This window comes from Talpa europaea (assembly GCF_964194135.1).
Source record: "Talpa europaea genome assembly, chromosome: 2".
Classification (NCBI taxonomy): domain Eukaryota; kingdom Metazoa; phylum Chordata; class Mammalia; order Eulipotyphla; family Talpidae; genus Talpa; species Talpa europaea.
The window spans coordinates 25,737,307-25,753,387 of NC_140068.1; the positions used below are offsets into that span (position 1 = coordinate 25,737,307).

The following is a 16,081-nucleotide window of genomic DNA, read 5'->3' on the forward strand; positions in this document are numbered from 1 at the left end:
TTTTATTTGCAGCTTACCTTTTTCAAGTTTCTCTTTGTTCTCCTACCATTCAGTGTTGAAAGCACTGCACTGAGGCTTATAACAGCATTAGGTAGCTCAGAGGTACAGCCACAGTTTACACGCTTCCTTAGTGATCCCAAAACCGTGCTGTCTGCGGAATCAGAAGAATTGAACCGAGCCTTGATATTGACCTTAGCTAGAGCAACTCATGTAACAGGTACGGTGAGTGTGTGACCACCATCGACAAAACAAATGAATTAAAATGTACTGTGTTCCTACTAATTATTAAGTGGATAGCATACTGAAAAGATATTTTTTACTTGTTTGCTGTGCCATGTGGGTAGTTCCCTGGCCAGGGATTGAACTTGTGCTGCAGTGGCTGTGAATAGCTTCATAGTGCTGAGACTTAACCCCTTGTGCCACCAAGGAGGCCCTCATCGTGTCAGGCTTTCATCATGTTCTGTGTACTAATTTTAACTAGGCTGAGCTTCAGTTTTCAGCCATGTTACATAATTTTAAATAGTGGCTCTTGAATCTTTTGGTCTTAAAGGTATACTCTTAAAAAATAACTGAAATCCGGGCCTCCCCGGTGGCGCAGCGGTTGAGCGCTGGGTTGCGAAGCTGCCCGCGGCCTCTGCGGCGCCGGTTCGATCCCCGGCTGCTCCCCGGCCACGGGAGGAGGGTCCCACATGGCGTGCAGACCTCTCCTGCCGCCCGCTGCTCCCCTCAGCAGTGTACTTCGGTCCTTCTGCCTGCTCTGCTCCCCGCTCTGGCTCTGGTGAATTCTCTCACCCTCCCGCACTTCTGACTGTACCCAGTGCATGTATAAACAAAAAAACAAACAAACCAGCAAACAAATAAATAAAGCATGCCTCTATAAAAAAAAAAAAAAAAAAAAGTTAAAAAAAAAATAACTGAAATCCCACAGATTTTTGTGTTTACATGGATTATAACTATCAATATTTATTAAGTGTTGAGATTTTAAAATATTTATTTGACTTATTTAAAAGTAACAACAATAAACCTATTGCATGTTAACATAAATAACCTACTTTTTATGAAAAATAAACCTTATATTTTCCAAAGTAAACCTTTAGTGGAGAGGTGCCATTGTTGTGCATTTTTACCTCCCTCTTTAATATCTGATGTAAAGGGAAGTTGCTAATTCTCATTTTTGCTTCTGCATTTAATCTGTTGCACTGTTATTTTAGTTGACATAAGTAAATTAAGCTATGTGCAGAAAATATGGCCTCACACAGTTAGAGATTGGAAAAGAGAAAAATATTTTAATAACTTTTCAGCTATTTGTAAATATTCTCTGATGTCATACCCAAACTGGAGAAATGATAGTTTTTTAAAAGTTAGTTGAGTCCTATCAGCGAACTTCTTGCACTCTGTTGTTGCGTTGTAATCCATAAGTCTATTTTTAGTGAATTTTTTTATCCAGGTATATTTTATAACCTTATAGATTGGTGGTTTGCTGAGTTATGTAGATCTTGTAAATCTTGACACATGTCATGTGAAAATGGTACTTTCTCCCCCCCACTGAGTCATGGTGGTGAAGCTTTCAGTGGCTGTTAGCATGATTTGGTGCCACTTTTCCATATATTCTGAGGACCAGCAGTATTAGCCACCATTGCCATCATACCATCAGTGCACACAGGAAGAAAGCCAATGATATCTTAGTATTACTATTTTAATCGCTTTGACTTCATCAGATCCTTTAAAAAGTATATCAGAAAACCACAGTCTTAAGAGCGGACACTGAAAACAACTGTTTTAAAGAAATAGTTAAAATTTAGCAATCTCAAATACATTTGAATAAATAATTTTATTTTACATAAATAAGCCTCTTTGATTTAGCATTACACCGGTAGTCTAGAACTTTCAGTAACTGGAAAAGACACCTGCTTTTTAAATGTATCCCCCACCTCAATAAGGTCCTAGTAACTCATTGTCAGAGTGGATTAAATCAACAGTCCGGGTGTGCCAGTGTCCTGTTGTATCGTTGATGTTCTGCTAAAATATACATTCCAGATAATTTCTCTCTTTTCACCACTTGTCCTTATTTACTAATGTGACAATTCAATGAATTCATAAACTAAGAAAATTTAGATCATAATCTGTCAGTTGTTAAGCAGGGAATGCGCTATAGTGAAATTCTCTTGGTATACATAATTGTTTGTGACTTTCTCTATGATATCATTTGTTAATTGTGGATATGATTTATATTACATCTCTTTGTTTATGTTTAGATTTTTTTACAGGCTCTGATTCAATTCAGGGAACTTGGTGTAAAGACATACTTCAGACCATCATGAGTTTTACGCCTCATAATTGGGCTTCTCACACCCTTAGTTGTTTTCCAGGCCCACTACAGGTAATCTGGCCTTGAATTATATACACATGGAGTCCTTCTGCGCCTTTACAGTTTACTCTAGAGAGCTAGTTTTGGTGTAAACTGAAGAAAATGAGCTGTTTTTTTTTTTTTTTGGAATAATTTTTGCTATTACCAAAACTCCTTGTTTTTTGTCCTTATCCTAGTGTTGGATATGTTTCTAATTATTTAATTATTATGGTTTCATCTTAATAGGTAATAGTTTTAGAATCTTCTTAGAATTAAGTCTCAGAACTGAAAGTGGGAGAAAAATAATTTATTGAAGTGTCTCAGAATATACATATACGCCATATAACTGAGTATTTTTTATACTAACAGAGAACAACTATAAACTTGACTTTTATAATAGGGAGAAAAAAAACCTCATCTGTCTTCTAATTTTCAGAGAAAAATTTAGGTATACTGAACATTTTATTTTCAATGGCTCTTATAGGGTTAGACCAGTAGTTCTCAAACTTATCAGAATCACCTGAAAGGCTTGTTAAGTTACAGCTGCAGAGAATAACATCTGATTTTAGGCTGTGTTAGGGCCTGAGAATTTGCATTTCCTTCAGATCCCAGGTAGTGTTGATACTGCTGGTCTGGGATTGCTTTCTAAAGACATTGGATTAGTGTGATGGATCTTACTCATAGAGATACTAAAATATTTAAAGTATGTATACATTTCTGGGGTTTTTTTTTTTTAATTTTTTTTTTTAAGCATGAGCTGAAGTATCAATAGAAAATTGCAAAAACTATGAATTCAGGGTTGCTTAAAATTTCCATCTCGGAAAGGAATCTTAGAGATTACCTAGTATTTTCCAAATACAGAACTTTGTTGATTACTTGATTGATCTGAGTTGCTTGAGGTCACCTCCAGTTTCTTAGTGTCAGAGTCAAGTCTAGAACTGGTCAGTGTTCTTTCTATTACAACCATTGAAATTAACTTCTGATCTTCATTTTAGGCATTCTTCAAACAAAATAATGTACCTCAGGAAAGTCGTTTTAATCTGAAAAAAAATGTGGAGGAGGAATATAGGAAGTGGAAGTCAATGAGCAATGAAAATGACATCATTACCCACTTTTCTATGCAAAGCTCTCCTCCTCTCTTCCTTTGTCTTCTTTGGAAAATGCTCTTGGAAACAGATCATATTAATCAGATTGGGTATAGGTTAGTCAAAATCTAGATTTTTATTCCATTTGGCAAACCTTTATGTACATGCAGCAATAGAATTCATTTTTTTACTCTTTGCTTTCCAGAGTATTGGAGAGAATTGGAGCCAGGGCCTTAGTAGCCCATGTGAGAACATTTGCTGATTTCCTGGTATATGAGTTCTCTACATCAGCTGGGGGTCAGCAGCTCAACAAATGCATTGAAATTCTTAATGACATGGTATGGAAGTATAACATCGTTACATTGGACAGGTTAATTCTCTGCCTGGTAAGAATACTTAAGAATAAGTTTCAATGTTGTCTCATTCTCTTTTGGATCAAGTTAATGGCTAATGAATCTTTGTGCTTATCTACTCTACTGCTTCTAAGAATTTAATGAATTTGCACTATAATCAAGCATTGCTATCACTTCCCTTAGAAACTGGAGATTTCCCACATTACTACTCATTCAATACATATGTATTGACTACCTATAATATTCCATGTATAGGCAATATAGAAGTAAATAAGACAGACATGTTTCTGGCCTTGTGATGTCTAAAATTATAAACAGTGATTCTCAGAGGTTCTTGCCGGAGGTAGGAAGTAGTAAAAAATCACTGCATTGCAGAATGCTAATAAAACCATTTCATACACTTTATAGCCTACTGAATGTTTCTCAAAGCTGCCCAGTATTCCCCAAATGTTTTTTTCCTGACTTTGATGTTTGTTTCAGGCAAAATCTTAGGTGCAGAAACTGAGCCAGACAAGAAAATTCTGTATCTTAAAAAGTACAATGGGATGACTTTGGGGTTGTTTACTGGGTTAACATTAACCTCTTAGATCTAGAGCATAGATATAAAGATGTTATAATCGTGTAGAGGAAATAAGTCTAAATCATAAAATAAAAGGATATAATGGAGATGTAGTAGGAAAATACTGCCACAATGAACTATCACTTCGGCCTTGGTGATGGATCTTGAAGGGTAGATAACATTTTAGAAAATAAAGATGGATATTCCAGGCAGAAGGAATGGTGAGAACTAAAAATAAGCAAGAACGAGTCAGACACACCTGTGAAAGTCTGGACAGTTGATTTGGGGTCGACTAGATGTATAAGGAAATTCTAATAATAGTGAGATTTTACCATATTATGATTTAGACTACCAAGTAGAAGCCCAGGCTTTTGCATAAGACAGGCATTTTCATATGATTCTTCTTTTGTTTCCCAAAGGCCATGCGTAGTCATGAAGGAAATGAAGCCCAGGTTTGTTACTTCATAATTCAGTTGCTGTTACTCAAACCAAATGATTTTAGAAATCGAGTAAGTGACTTTGTGAAGGAAAATTCCCCAGAGCACTGGCTACAGAACGACTGGCACACCAAGCACATGAATTATCACAAGGTACTCCTTCCAATTAGAGCTTCAGTTCATTCTTTTTAAGCCATACTTAGGTATTTAGCTAATTGATTTAACTGTTTTCTCTATGGTTCTATTTTGTATACAAGTGTATTAGCTTTCTAAAGTTTCTTAAGGTTCTAGGGTATCTCTGATGTTAAGAATAAATTGAAACTGTAGATTTAGTAGATATGGGTACTTATAATACAGAATGAAAGTTGTTATAAATCTGGTTTTTAATATATAAATCTCTTGGTGTATCTTTATCATAACATATTTTTATCAAGTAAAGGACTCTAGATTGCATTGTTGAAGCAAACAGAGTTTCTTTGTTTAAAACTGGCAAGTTTACTTAGTTCTTTTTTTTTTTTTTTTTTTTTAATAGAAGAGACCCTAAACATTTCCCATGTCTTCATTTCCACAGAAATATCCAGAGAAGCTCTATTTTGAGGGCCTGGCGGAACAGGTCGACCCTCCTGTGCAGATCCAGTCCCCCTATCTGCCTATCTATTTCGGAAATGTTTGTCTCCGATTCCTTCCAGTATTTGACATAGTAATCCACAGATTTTTAGAGTTGCTTCCAGTATCCAAGTCACTGGAAACTCTACTGGATCACCTAGGAGGCTTATACAAATTTCATGGTGAGCTTTTTCAAATTTTTACTCCATCTGCTAGCTCTATAAACAGAAATCCTCTGGATGTTACCATGTTGGTTTTATTTTGTGTTTTTTTTTTTTTTTTTTTTAATAAAAGTGTCCTAAGGGTAAATATTATAGGGTGATGTCTAAAGTGAAAAATAGACAACACAAAAACTTAGGAGTTGGTAGATCATAACATATTAAATAGTAAAAAGAAAATTATATGCAAGAGAGTTATGTTTTACAGTATATGATTAGTTGCCCAGTGAGTATAGAAGGAGAAAAATATTAGTTCAGAACAGAATGATGTTCTGTGAACTAAATGAATGTTGGTGGGCTTCTTGGATGTGTAGGATTTGAACTGTGAAGCATGAGATTCATATAACCAGAAAGATGTTTCTGGGAAATATTTACCTTCATGGGAACGTACCATATTCCCATAATACCTTAAGTTATTAAAACGTAATGCCTTCATGGGGAAACTATGAGGGTATTGAAAAAATAAGGCATTTTGAAAACATTTTCCTCATTCAGCCTAAGTTGAATACCTAATGATAAGTCACCTTAAAATGTCAGACTGAGAAGTTTTGGGTTTATCACCTGCAGACAATTGAGTCAGCTAGAAGCTTTTGAGACTGGCCATGACATGGAAGGCATTATTTTGGAAATATCAATCCCATTGTAGTTGGCAAGGAGGAAGTCATTTCAAACACATGTATCAAAAATTGAGGTTTATGACTGACATTAAACAAGTATGTAATATTGGAAATGAAAAAGAAAGGATAGGTAGTCAAGAAAGAAGCAAGAGGACTTGATTAACTGGTTGTAGGGAGAATATTGAAAGAGAAAAAAATCAAAGATAATCCTAAAGTCATAAGCATAGTAGCTGGCAAGTGACAAGTCAGTGACGGAAGTATGAAAGTCCTGGAGGAGCCACTTGGGGACAGAGTATTTATCTGGGCATTTCTTAGTCCTTGATTTAAGATGTCTTCCTCCAAAGCAGAAGTCTGAATTGTGTTTCAGCGATGTTGAATAGACATCAAAATCAGTTGAACATACCTTTAATAACATTTTTCTTTTGCATTAGGTGCAGAGAAGGGTATGAAGTAAAAATAAGTCCCCATCCCTGTTCTTCAGCTAGCTAGTTTCTTTCTCGATAACCAACCACAGTTAACAGTGTCTTGTGTGTCCTTCTTTAGATATTCTGGAGTTGTTGTCACAAATAAAATATACACATTGTTCCATGCATTCATTTTTCTACTGTGTAATGTATTGCTTGATTGCTTTGTATCACTACATAAACAGCTACCTCATAAATGCAATAATTTATTTAACTAGTCTCCTCTTTATGACCATTTAGCTTATTTTAATCTTTTGCTAGTATGAACAGGGCCATAGTAACATTCCTGTACATAAATCATTTTTGTAAGATAAATTCCCAGGAGTGGAATTGTTAGCTGAGCATGATGGATACTTTTAAATCCATGCTGAGTATAAAAAGTCTCTGCCTTGTTCTAAAATAAAAAGTCATTGTATGCAGTTGCTCAGCATATAAAATAGTTTCATGATCCTCTGAACTGTTTTTTGGTTATCTTGAAACCAGAGGATTAGTTTTTTGCAGATAACAGTAAGCAGATAAGCATTGAGTAATCTTATTTCTTCTTGTCAGATCGTCCGGTGACTTATTTGTATAATACGCTGCACTATTATGAAATGCACCTGAGAGACCGTGCAGGTCTCAAACGCAAACTTGTCCACGCAATCATTGGCTCACTCAAGGATAATCGACCACAGGGCTGGTGTCTGAGTGACACTTACCTAAAGAACGCTATGAATGCACGAGAAGACAATCCTTGGATTCCAGATGACACCTACTATTGCAAATTGATTGGCAGACTGGTAGATAATATCCTTTTTATTTCGAAATCCAGACTTTTCAGAAATAACTCTTTATATGTGAGAACATGTTTTTTTCCCCAAGGTAATATTTTTATGTATTCTAAGACTTCATTTTATTAAAATCATTTTTATTTTTGCCAAGATTTTTAATTCTTAAATTAGCAGCATCATAATAGATAGTCTGAAATTCACCCCATTAAAATTTATTTAAAAACAGACTTTGTGGAGATTTGTTTTAAAGAAAAATTTCTATTCCTAAATAACTGTCCTAATATTGTAGTATGTGCATGTGTTTGCTACTGGCGAACATAGAATCCTGTTGCTCTAAATCCTTGAATACTTTTTAAAATTATGAGTATACTGTGCTTATATGTATATATCATGCCACTATTTGCTAGATAGACCATTGCCTAAATAAAAATAATTGATTTTCCTACACAAGATTTTATTTCCTGAAGTGAAATAATTTCTCATTATAAAGATTTTTTTTTATTAGTTGTCCTATAACAATTAAAAAAAAAAGATTAATGAAACCTAGGGATGCCTTGGTATATTTGGGCATCTGTAGCTACCATGTCATTGTTATAAGACCCCACCTAAAAGAACAACCATTTGTACCTTGTGATTGATCACATGATTGCTATTAGTACATTTCAGCCCACTTATTTGTATTTGGTTTGTAGTATTTGATTCTTGATCTCTCTAATAAGTCACTTCTAGGGAATTAAATTGATAATAAAATGAGATGTTTACATGGAAAATATCTTGACAGCTATAAAGCACTATACAGTTGTGAGTCATTGATCTCAAAATGATCAGATAGTTATTGCTTTAATCATTTGCACCAATGGCTGGCAAATCTCCTGGTCCATTCCCAAATTGTGACTGGAGATTCAATGAGTTTCCCAACCCAGCAGCGCATGCACTGCATGTGACGTGTGTGGAGCTCATGGCCTTGGCTGTTTCAGGTGAAGATGTTGGAAATGCTCTTCTAAATGTTGTTCTTAAAAGGTGTGTATACTGTTTCATGCAAGAAGATTCACTTTTTTTTTTAAAGATATATTTATTTTACACAAGAACCGGGGTACAGACCAGATGTGCGGGAGGATGACAGGATTCACCAGAGACAGAGCGGGGAACAGAACAGGCAGACTGACAAAATACACTGCTAAGGGGAGCAGCAGGCGAGACAGGAGAGGTCTGTCGCGCCATATGGGACCCTTGCCGGCTGGCCAGGATCGAACCGGCGCTGCAGAGGCTTCAGACAGCTTCACAGCACAGCTCTCAACCACCTGTGCCACCAGGGGAGGCCAAGAAGATTCACTTTTTATTTGTAAACAGAATATTTTATTTGTAGCTCTTAGAAAAACCTGTTACTTCCAGACCAGTGCACACTGGTTAGTAACTGTCTTTTGGTTCCAGATCTTGTCTTTGTGATACAGGTATAATAGAATGAGCCCTGAACAGGGTCAGGAGACCTGGGTTTGTTCCCCTTGTTCTCCTTATTAGTTGTTTGACATTTAATTTAGGAATAATGTTAACTTCTTACCAAAGACAATCTGTTGAGATTCCTTTCTTAAAAATCAGCATGAAGTAGGGGACAGATTAGAGAAGTCTAAATAAATGGAAATGGTCTTTCAACCCAGCAGCTATCGTTAAAGGAAAACCAATTTTAAAAAAGCCAATAAAACCAATAAAAAAGCCTTTTGTGTAGATTAAATTTTAATTTTCACTCAGTAAAATTCCATTATAGGTTATTGGATTGGATCATTTATCCCCAAAGTTGTATATGTTCACAAAATAAAATCCATTGTCAACCATATAAATGTTTTTATAATTTAACACTTTTATTCTTTTTCTCCCCTATTTGCAGTCAGCCTTTAGTTCCAAGAGAGAACATCACAGCATGGATGAATGCAATTGGACTAATCATCACTGCCCTACCAGTGAGTTGATCACTGTTATTTATGTTAGTCATGGAATGTAGCAGTTCCTTGTTAGCTATATGGAAAAGGTGCACATAGACCCTTACACAAGCACATCGTGCAATTAGTGAAGTAGTTTATATTTCCAAACTCTTTTATATTATTATTCCTTCAAAAATCTACAGTGACTGATTCCTTTGCTTTGTGCATCACATCTAAACAAATTTACCTGACATACATTCCTGCATCCATTGATCCCACCTTACCTATCCACCCTCAGTTTTTATATCAAAATCTTCTCTACTTTTAACTGTTTAACATGTTACATATTTAGAGCCTTTGTTCTTGCAAATAATGCTTATTGCAAGATGTTTCAGGTACTTTTGATAAGTTAGTGAAATAAGACATATGCCAAAACCCATCTTCCTTCTATCAGTTTTTCTAAAGTCTTCTCATTCTTTGACAGCTGAGGGCCTATTTCCTCAGTGGGGCGTTCCTGATTTCTCCACTTATGTGGAGTCTCTCATATGTGTCCAGTCAGCACCACACAGGTATCCTTAGCTGTATCTTTGAATATCAGTGACACTGTCTTATCCTGTGCTCTCCAAACTTGTTTCATTTTACACTGCTGAGTCATTTTTTCCTTACACACTTCCAAACATATATTTATTTATGAAATATATGTCTTCCAGTATCATCTCTTTGGTAAATATTAGTCAAGTCAGATTGCTGTGTAGTAAATTCAGGTACCAAGTAGCTGGACAGATGAATACATAGCACCCTCTAACTCACAGACACATCTCCTCAGGTTGTTAGTCACTTAATTTGACACATTATGAAGCCACCCAAATGGGTTTTAAAATCTCCCACTACACAAAGACATAAGCTGGCTAAGTAGGAAAGTTTAAAGGATAAAAAAAAAAAAATATGATTGTAGGCTTTATGTGGAATAGTGTGTATGAAGTGGAATAGAGGCTAGTGGTCTTTTTCATCAGGCTTTCCTCTGCTTTTAAAGGAGCCATATTGGATTGTCCTTCACGATCGAATTGTGAGTGTTATCAGCAGTCCTAGCTTGACATCTGAGACAGAGTGGGTTGGCTATCCGTTCCGCCTGTTTGATTTCACCGCTTGTCATCAGTCCTACTCTGAAATGAGCTGTAGCTACACCTTAGCGCTAGCACATGCTGTGTGGCACCATTCTAGCATTGGGCAGCTTTCCCTCATTCCCAAGTAAGTATTGTAGTTTCTTTAAAAAATCAGACTTTTTTCATTTTTAAGACTCATTTACACATGGGGATTTATCTCATTCAGCAGACAACTTGCAGAGTTTTAATTGAGTAGAGTTTCTAGGTAATCAGAAAGCCTCTTTCATTCCAGAATTGTTTTTAAAAAATTAATTTGTATATGCAAGTTAATTTAGTTTTCCATTACAGTTTCCAAAAGCTTATTCAAATGTTTGCTTTTTCCAGAATATATTGCAAAAGTTGCCTTTTGAACTAGACAACTGATATTAGTCTATTTTCTATGACTATAAAATTGTTTTTAATTGGATTCAGATTTCTTTATAGGCATTTATATTAGATTGGTTACTCTGTTTCAGATAATTCACTTTATGTCATTCAATAGTTTTACTCTTAAGAATGACTTCTAAATCTGAAGTAATTTAATAACCAAATGAAAACAAGACTGAGAGATACAAGGATTTCTAGAAATGTCACCAAAACTTAGAAAAACTTTTAAAAAGTTATTGCAAGTTTTGCAAATGTTTGGGCAAGCTGTATTGAAAAATTTCAAATAGGTCAACTGATTTCAAGTCACAAGAGATTTTTATTTTTATTTTGAAATTATAGGTTTCTCACTGAAGTACTTCTCCCTATAGTAAAGACTGAATTTCAGTTGCTTTATGTGTACCATCTTGTGGGACCATTTTTACAAAGATTTCAACAAGAGAGAACTCGATGCATGATAGAGGTAAAATGTAGTCTGGGTTTTTTGAGATAAGATTAACTTCTAAAAGATTTGTTTAGGTTTCTTTCCTGGTATTTTTCAAACTGTTATAACCATTAGTGGTGAAATCAGCTTAGTAGGATCTAAGAGGCTCATCAGAGGACTTCGCGAGCCCATAGATAAGTGTGCCCTATGAGGTTGGTGTGGACTGTGTTGAATTAGAGAGGCAGGGGAAAGTAATCCTCAAGCTTGAGAAGAAAATTAAAGATGGTTATATACATTTGAGAACATGCACTATAACAGAGAAAAATTAGCAAAAATCATGGGCCTGGATGAAGTCAATCACTTATAACAAGAGTGTAGAGAAAAGAAAATGAGCCAAGAAAAGTATCTTAGGTCTGAACCATAAAATGAAATTAAGGAGGTATACCCAAAGAATCCCTGAGACTGTAGTTATCCCAGAAACTGAGAGATGGTTTCTAGAAAGGAGATTGTCAACTTTGATGTTAAGAGAAATTATAAAATTATGAAGAGAGAAATTTCATGTAAGCCCTATTAGGAGGCACTTTGTAGTGCTATGGAGTTTATTATAAATGCAGGCCTTATCTCCTGTGTACATAGAGGTTTGTATGATTAGTGAAAATTCATTTGACAAACATGTTACTTGTCTGTACTAGTCTTGTAACAGTTCTGCTGCGTTGTGCTAAATCATTTAACCATTTAAATAATTTTACATTATTTGTTAAATAGATTGGTGTGGCATTTTACGACATGCTGCTCAATGTGGACCAGTGTAGCACCCATTTAAATTACATGGATCCCATTTGTGACTTCCTGTATCATATGAAGTATATGTTTACTGGAGACAGCGTAAAAGAGCAAGTATGTTAACTTTAATTATTTTTTAATGATGTTTAGTTTAGAAAACAAATATATGGTGATACTTTTTTTGCTGGAGTGTTTTGGTATTGTTGTTTTTTTTCTTTTAAGGGAAATTGTTGATGTTATCAGATCCTTTCAAGCTACCTGAATATATTCTGGACATAGTATTAAAGTAAACATGTTATAATTTCTCATGCCTTTTCCTCTGTATATTTGCAATAGGGCATCAGAAGAAGACATGTGTGTTAATAGTAATTTCATTAGGAAGAAAATTGTGGTATGGCCACTGAATAGACCAGAGAAGGTGGTGATGTAGTATGAATGAAGGAGGTCCTACTTCTCCTCACAACAAGTAGGGTACAACACAAAGACTTTGAATAAAGTGCATCTTGACTAGAAGACTAAAGACAGAAACTCAAGAGCATATGAAGGATATTTAAAGAAATTCAGATGCTTTACTTTTTAAGTTCTGGGAAATTATTCATGTACTCATTGTTTGGAGAGTTGCCAACTGGCATAGATATTACCTTTGTTCTACGTCATTTCAAAGTGCATATAAACTCTGGTGCAGTTAAAGGGGGGTATGTTCTGACTACTTAACATATCAAGAACCACTCCCTAGTAGAGTTGTCTTAAAGTAGGAAAGACCTCCTTGAGTCATAACCAAGTTTGCTATTTGTTGGAAAAAAAATCTCAGTTGTTTTAGAAGGATGGAGGTAGAACAGATAGGTAAAGTTAAGTCACCTCTCCTCCATACTTGAATTTTATCCTTTCTATAATGGAAAAGGAAGGTAATTTGAAATATAGGCATATGAATCCTGGTCTAGTGGATGCCTTGCTTGGAGCAGAGGACATGAGGTGGGAGAAGAATGTTGACTCCTTTATGCCTCAGCAGTATTGGCAAGGAGAGTTGAGTGGAGACCAATACAGCGATGTTTATTTAGCGTGTCCTTTATAATGGGCATAAGAAACTGACACAAGGGAATACAGAAAGGAAAATTGTCGGTGAGCTGATGTTTACTGCTAGGCAAAGAGCATTTGACTAAAGGTAAGAAAGCTGTGAAAATGCATAATGTATTTACATCTTTAGTTTAAGAAAGAATATACCTAATAGTATTCTTAATTGCAAATATAAATTTAAGCAAAAAAAAAATAGCTTTGTAGATTAATGTTACAGACATAAATTATTCAAAGAACTTCAAAATGTATAATCATGCTTCTGTGAAGATGGTATTTTAACTTATTGGATGTATAGAATTTCTAGTGTAAAATATACTAGCTTTTGGCAGCGGGATGACTACCTAGCAAGGTAAATTGATATGTTTTTATAAGTGTATACCATTTAAAAATGTGCACAGATGCACACATGTAACTATAATGTATGTGTGTGTGTGGGGGGGTGTACACTGCTTTTTTCTCATGTAAGAAAGAAAAAAAATTACGTGCTTCTGTTAAAACACAAAACATGCAGAGAAACTTGTCATCTACTCTGCTCCATCCCATAGTTTATTGTCTCAAGATATATTTCAATCAGTTCTTTAAAGATAAGAAATTGAAGTTCTCTGGTCAAAATGTTTTTAATGTTTTACTTTAGGTAGAGAAGATTATCTGTAATTTAAAACCAGCTTTAAAGCTTCGTCTTCGATTCATCACACACATAAGCAAGATGGAACCAGCCGCGGTACCTCCACAAGCCATTAACAGTGGGTCTCCAGCATCTCAATCTAATCAGGTGCCAGTGACCTTACCAGTAACCCAGTGAGGTCAAGGTGGCAAAAAAGGAAATACATCGTCTTCAAAAGAGGATTTAAAGCTACTAAATCTGAACATCATTATGCCACATAGTGTTACAGTAGAGGGAATGATGTTCAGATTGTTTGATTTTGATTCAAATGTTGAATCTGTTGATACCTACTCCCGTCTCCCTATTATATTTTTGTCTCTAAGAGATCAAGTACGCTACATGTTCATATCCTTACCAATTTATTAAAACTACCTAGGAACGTGGAGCTATCTGTGATCAAATGACTTTTTACAAGACACTGTCCGTCTTTCCTATTCTAGTCTTTCCTATTCCTATTCATTGGTTTTGGTTTTATTTTTTTATTATTAATGACATATTCGATCTTCAAATAAATTGTTTATACTACATGTGTAAAATAGTTATTACAAGTTCTTTTATACATAAATCACTTTTGATACATCTTTCAGATTAAGAGATTTTTGTCAAGTACAGTATTCTAGATTGCATTCCAGGAGCAAACATAGTTGTATATTTTTAAAATGGCTTAAAATTTTTATCATAGACTTCCAAGTAAATGGATTAATGTTTCTATCAAGATAGAGTGATAATGTTTGCCTTTGCTGTGGTCTTGAACTTACTGTATGAAATGAGTCAGGAGCCATGTGAAGAAATAGCATAGCTGGAAATGCATCATTTAATAAAATCATGCTTAAATGGCAATTATTCATTCTCTTTTAAAAATAAATTGATTGCTTTTCAGTTTGAAACTGTTACCTGGCAGATGATGAGACATTCTTGGAATTTTCATGATCTTAAAACTTTTAAATATTTATATTTTTAAGTATAGTATGCATTTTGGTTCTTTGGGATTTATTAGATTTTGAGAGACATGCTGTTAATTTGAAAGGAAAATGGCATTAAGATTGTAAAATATTTGAGAAGTAATTAGTAAAATCTATTGAATAAATTAAACTGTCTGATTATTGAATTTGAATGGGTGTCTGTGTGTGCCAGGCAGTGTGCTGACTGGATTGTAAAGAACTGGCTATTTGCATGAGTTGTACACTACAATTGTAACTGCCATTGACCTGGGAATTAAAGAGTTACTGGTTATTTTTAAAAAGAATTTCTGAACTTTAACCAACTAGGTAATAGTTCCAATTTTTATTTCCAAATACTGTTATCTTCATGGCTCGTATTTTTATAATTTTTATAGTCAGTTTTTATAATCATTAAATCTTTGCCATGTAAGTCCAGCTTTAAAGTTTTTTAATGGTGTAATTTTTCTAAGCTGATAACAGTCTGAAAATTCTTCAGAAAATTTTTTTTTTTTTTTAGAGGCATGTTTATTTATTTATTTGTTTGTTTTGTTTATACATGCACTGGGTACAGTCAGAAGCGCAGGAGGGTGAGAGAATTCACCAGAGCCAGAGCGGGGAGCAGAGCAGGCAGAAGGACCAAAGTACACTGCTGAGGGGAGCAGCGGGCGGCAGGAGAGGACTGCGCGCCATGTGGGACCCTCCTCCGGTGGCCGGGGAGCAGCCGGGGATTGAACCAGCGCCGCAGAGGCCGCGGGCAGCTTCGCAACCCAGGGCTCTAAACCGCTGCACCACCGGGGAGGCCCTCTTCAGAAATTTTATGCTAGGAATGATTTCAAGTATCCGAAGCATAGTCTCAATATATTCTTGCTTCCTCAAGAAATATATGCTTTGAGATCCTAGAATGGAAATAATTGTGATAGTGGTATTATACAAACTATGGAAGTGAAAATCAATGTCCCCAGTTTCTCAAGGACATAGACATTCCAATTTATTAAAAATTCAATATTTCCTTTCTTGCTTAAAAGGAATATGATTTCCCCAAATAGCCTTTTAAAAGAATTATTATTAATCAGAGACATTAATAACAGACAAACTTTATTTGGGTTAAAACATAGCTGAGGAAAAAAATGCCTTCATATCCGTTACATCCCCAAAGTTTTAACAACTAGAGAGCAGCTCTGTCTTCTCTATCCCTGCTATCCTGTACAACAGTAAGCCTCGTGTGCCTGTTGAGAATTTGACATGTAGAACTAAGCTTAGTTTTACTAAGCTTTAATTAAACAACCACGTGTATAAT

General features: G+C 35.3%; 1 protein-coding gene across 7 annotated transcripts in view; it reads left to right on the plus strand.

Annotated features, from left to right (window-relative positions):
* MED23 (mediator complex subunit 23) overlaps window positions 1–13,981 on the plus strand; it is a gene marked incomplete at its 3' end in the record, with an annotated part of 39,669 nt that extends 25,688 nt beyond the window's left edge. For 4 of the 7 annotated variants that reach the window (XM_084228805.1, XM_084228806.1, XM_084228807.1 and 1 more), the window contains 13 exons: window positions 54–217; window positions 2,256–2,380; window positions 3,343–3,548; window positions 3,638–3,818; window positions 4,764–4,934; window positions 5,353–5,569; window positions 7,236–7,472; window positions 8,311–8,476; window positions 9,339–9,411; window positions 10,406–10,620; window positions 11,241–11,361; window positions 12,088–12,219; window positions 13,814–13,981. In XM_084228805.1, the coding sequence (XP_084084931.1) occupies window positions 54–217; window positions 2,256–2,380; window positions 3,343–3,548; window positions 3,638–3,818; window positions 4,764–4,934; window positions 5,353–5,569; window positions 7,236–7,472; window positions 8,311–8,476; window positions 9,339–9,411; window positions 10,406–10,620; window positions 11,241–11,361; window positions 12,088–12,219; window positions 13,814–13,981 (2,176 nt within the window). The remainder of the gene's footprint in view (window positions 1–53; window positions 218–2,255; window positions 2,381–3,342; window positions 3,549–3,637; window positions 3,819–4,763; window positions 4,935–5,352; window positions 5,570–7,235; window positions 7,473–8,310; window positions 8,477–9,338; window positions 9,412–10,405; window positions 10,621–11,240; window positions 11,362–12,087; window positions 12,220–13,813) is intronic. The other 3 variants (XM_084228808.1, XM_084228809.1, XM_084228811.1) reach the window with 3 other exon arrangements.
* Between the last annotated feature and the right edge of the window lie 2,100 nt (window positions 13,982–16,081).